The 2878-nt window shown below is 35.0% G+C and overlaps 1 protein-coding gene across 1 annotated transcript; it reads right to left on the bottom strand.

Annotated features, from left to right (window-relative positions):
- Positions 1-20: 20 nt before the first annotated feature.
- LOC111389668 (rhomboid-like protein 19) lies at positions 21-2514 on the bottom strand. Its single transcript, XM_023014609.1, has 4 exons — positions 2382-2514; positions 2052-2254; positions 1812-1952; positions 21-245 (listed from the first exon to the last, which is right to left on the bottom strand). The coding sequence occupies exons 1-4, from the start codon at positions 2481-2483 to the stop codon at positions 143-145; spliced, it is 549 nt and encodes a 182-aa protein (XP_022870377.1). The 5' UTR covers positions 2484-2514; the 3' UTR covers positions 21-142.
- Between the last annotated feature and the right edge of the window lie 364 nt (positions 2515-2878).

Below are 2878 nucleotides of genomic sequence, written 5' to 3'. Positions count from 1 at the left end.
TATCGAGATAAAGAGCATGATGATCACCATATGCCAAAATTCCCTTTGAATTCAATCGTATATATGAACAAATGGTGCAGAGACTTGTAACAGAGCATGGAACTGGTAAGTTGAGCATATAAAATTTGCAATACAAGAGCTTCTACACATTCTCAGTGGCGTTTTCTTCTGTCTTGTCTGCCCTTCCTGTGGCAGCAAGTCTCTCAGCTGCCAATCTTTCTTCTAGTGCTCGAGCACCTCTTTCCCTGCAATTTTGCAAGGACAACAACGCAATACAATAGATGAAGTTAATATATACATCTTGCAGCTATCGACCTTTTAAATCCATTTTATAGCTACAATAATGTACTCACTTTTGATACAAGTTCGACGTGCAGGGCAGTTTTGAGACACAAGGAACAGTTCTCCATTCTCAGATTGCATTACTATGGCATGTTTCAGATTAAATTAAAATCAACTAGCATGGAGAATTAAAAATGAATCCATGGATAAGTCCACATTCTATGACTGCAAATGTAAGATCATCGACATTTGCCAAGCTACTTATCCATAATCATGGATGACACAATAACAGGAACTTCAACAGTCCACTCCCAATAGATAATATTGGAACAGAAGTTCCAAATTACTAGTTTCACTAATTATAGCTTTCTCATGTAAATTCCATGATTCAACTTTTTCTACAATCATCATCTGTGTGATGGAAGTTCATAATTTTCATAAGTAGAAACTTCAAATAATTTCATACTTCTACATGTCAGGGTCTTTCATCAATTCCTCTGGAAGTATATTGTCAATTTTTATTTTGTAGAGCAATAGTTTGCATGTTAGCCCTAAAATGACTCCATCTATTACATTGAGCTTCAAATGCTATAAAACACGACAGTTAACTGGTCTGATCATAGTTCTGATCATCCGATGCTCATTCCATTTTTCTTTTCTTTTTTTTTTATTTTATTAATTAATAAATTGATTTGTAATCCAGGGGGCGGCACATTCATGTAAGAAAACATAAGGTCCAAAAGGTCTACAAGAGTCCACAACCCTTATTTAGAGATGGAAACCAATCTGTCAAATACCAGATCATTTTGCAGAAAACCAACATTGAAGCACTCAACACGGCACTCTTCTCTCAACCGCATCATCCAATCTACTTCATGGTTCGAGTTTCCTAAGTAACCGATTCTTTCTTCATTCGAATTATAGGGAATTCCTTAAATTATTCTCCAAATCCCTAATATTTCTTAGTTTTACTCTCTTTTTGTCATAACTTTAGTTTTTCCAGCACTTTGTCAATGAGTAGATAAAGGCTAATGGCTCCCACCATAATTTGAATCTCATCCATTGGAATTTCTCACTATCTACTATTCTATCTCAAAATCGAGAAGGAAGGCATTGGACATTCAAAAGATTTCTGAAAAAAGCAACCATAAGCAAAGAAAACAACTAGCATAAAAAAGTTCATACTCTTGCTGTAGAATCATTTTTCCAAGACAAATGACAAAAAAAATAAAAAATAAAATCTAGATACTCAAATATTAGCGTCACCAAATCCAATTACACTATTTCATAGCTACGATTAATAAATCTATGAAGATGATTAAGAACAATAAGATTCATGATCTCCCCCTGAAAAAGTTCAAATGTTCCTAACTTCATAGTAGCCACGTCATTATACCCCCAGCCAGAAGCATTTTTAGTAACTTCATGCTGTGTAGCCTCGTAAATAATTTTGAACAATCTTGTTCTAAATATTTAAATGTATATTAGTGAGTAATGTATGTTCCTTGAAAATTAAACAGAAAAATTACCTCCTCCTAGATGCTTCAATGGGATCAGAACCAGGCAATGTGGTGCTTCCTAAAGTATAGCCCCCAGACTCGTCTGACATTTCAGATCGTCTTCCACAAAGCATCCGCTCAAATATCGTCGCAAGTGGATTAATAACCGGCCTAAACACCATCAACAAAGATGAATGTTGAAATGGAGACATGAAAGGCGATGGGCAGAAAATTTTAATAAAAACAAAATATAAAAAAGAAGTAAATTACCTGCAAAATTCAGGGAAAAAGGTAGAGAAGGCAAATTCATCACTTGGATCGCCTCTTCGTTTTGTTTCTGGCTTTCTTTGCCAATATCTGAGGTAAATCCAACCTATATAGGTACCAAATATCATGGTGGGAAGATAAGATGCCGATTCTGTGGTGAAAAAGCTTATAATGATGGACACCAGTAGTGCAAGCGAAGGCAACCACTGAAATAGTTGAATAAGCAACAATGAGAAAATGTAAGCGATAGGTCCTTGGAGTTTAGAACGTAAATTAATAATTTATGACATGACGGAGCAGCAATAAAAACTCTAAAGTACCAAAAGTTCATACTTTTGCCTTTATTTTCAACAATGATAGGTCTTGATCAGGTAATATCTGCTTGATTCCGACTAAGAACCCTGAAAGGACACCTTGGAATCCAGAAACAGGCATGTAACTGCAGAACAAACAACAATAAGGAAACCAGAAATTTAACCTTTGACAAGCATAAAATGGCAGAGTTACAACAAATTAAATAGTGATTTTGAATACAACTGAAAAAAACAGGATATGCCAGAGGGAAACCAAGGTCAATATTATGTGATACAAACATCTCTTAGTTTGATGTAAATTTTATTCATGCTGCATCTCTTGGCCATAAGTTCCAGGTGTTACATTCAACGAATCATATTGACTGACCAAAAACAAGGTAATGCCAGAAGGCGATTAACTACTGGACACCAAGGTCTATATTATGTGACATGCATTTCTTTAAGATTGATGTAAATTTTATTCAAGCTGCAGTTCCTGATAAATAAGTTGCAATTAAAAGTATTATATGATTGACC

The sequence above is a fragment of the Olea europaea genome, unplaced genomic scaffold, assembly GCF_002742605.1.
Source record: "Olea europaea var. sylvestris unplaced genomic scaffold, O_europaea_v1 scaffold6072, whole genome shotgun sequence".
Classification (NCBI taxonomy): Eukaryota; Viridiplantae; Streptophyta; class Magnoliopsida; order Lamiales; family Oleaceae; genus Olea; species Olea europaea.
This window is presented reverse-complemented; position numbering and strand designations above follow the sequence as displayed.

Coding starts and splice junctions, on each gene's coding strand:
- LOC111389668 (XM_023014609.1), bottom strand. CDS start 2,483: ATGCCTGTTTCTGGATTCCAAGGTGTCCTTTCAGGGTTCTTAGTCGGA. Junction 2,255..2,381: donor TGTTGAAAATAAAGGCAAAA/GTATGAACTTTT, acceptor CAACTATTTCAG/TGGTTGCCTTCGCTTGCACT. Junction 246..1,811: donor ATTGAAGCATCTAGGAGGAG/GTAATTTTTCTG, acceptor GCAAAATTGCAG/GGAAAGAGGTGCTCGAGCAC.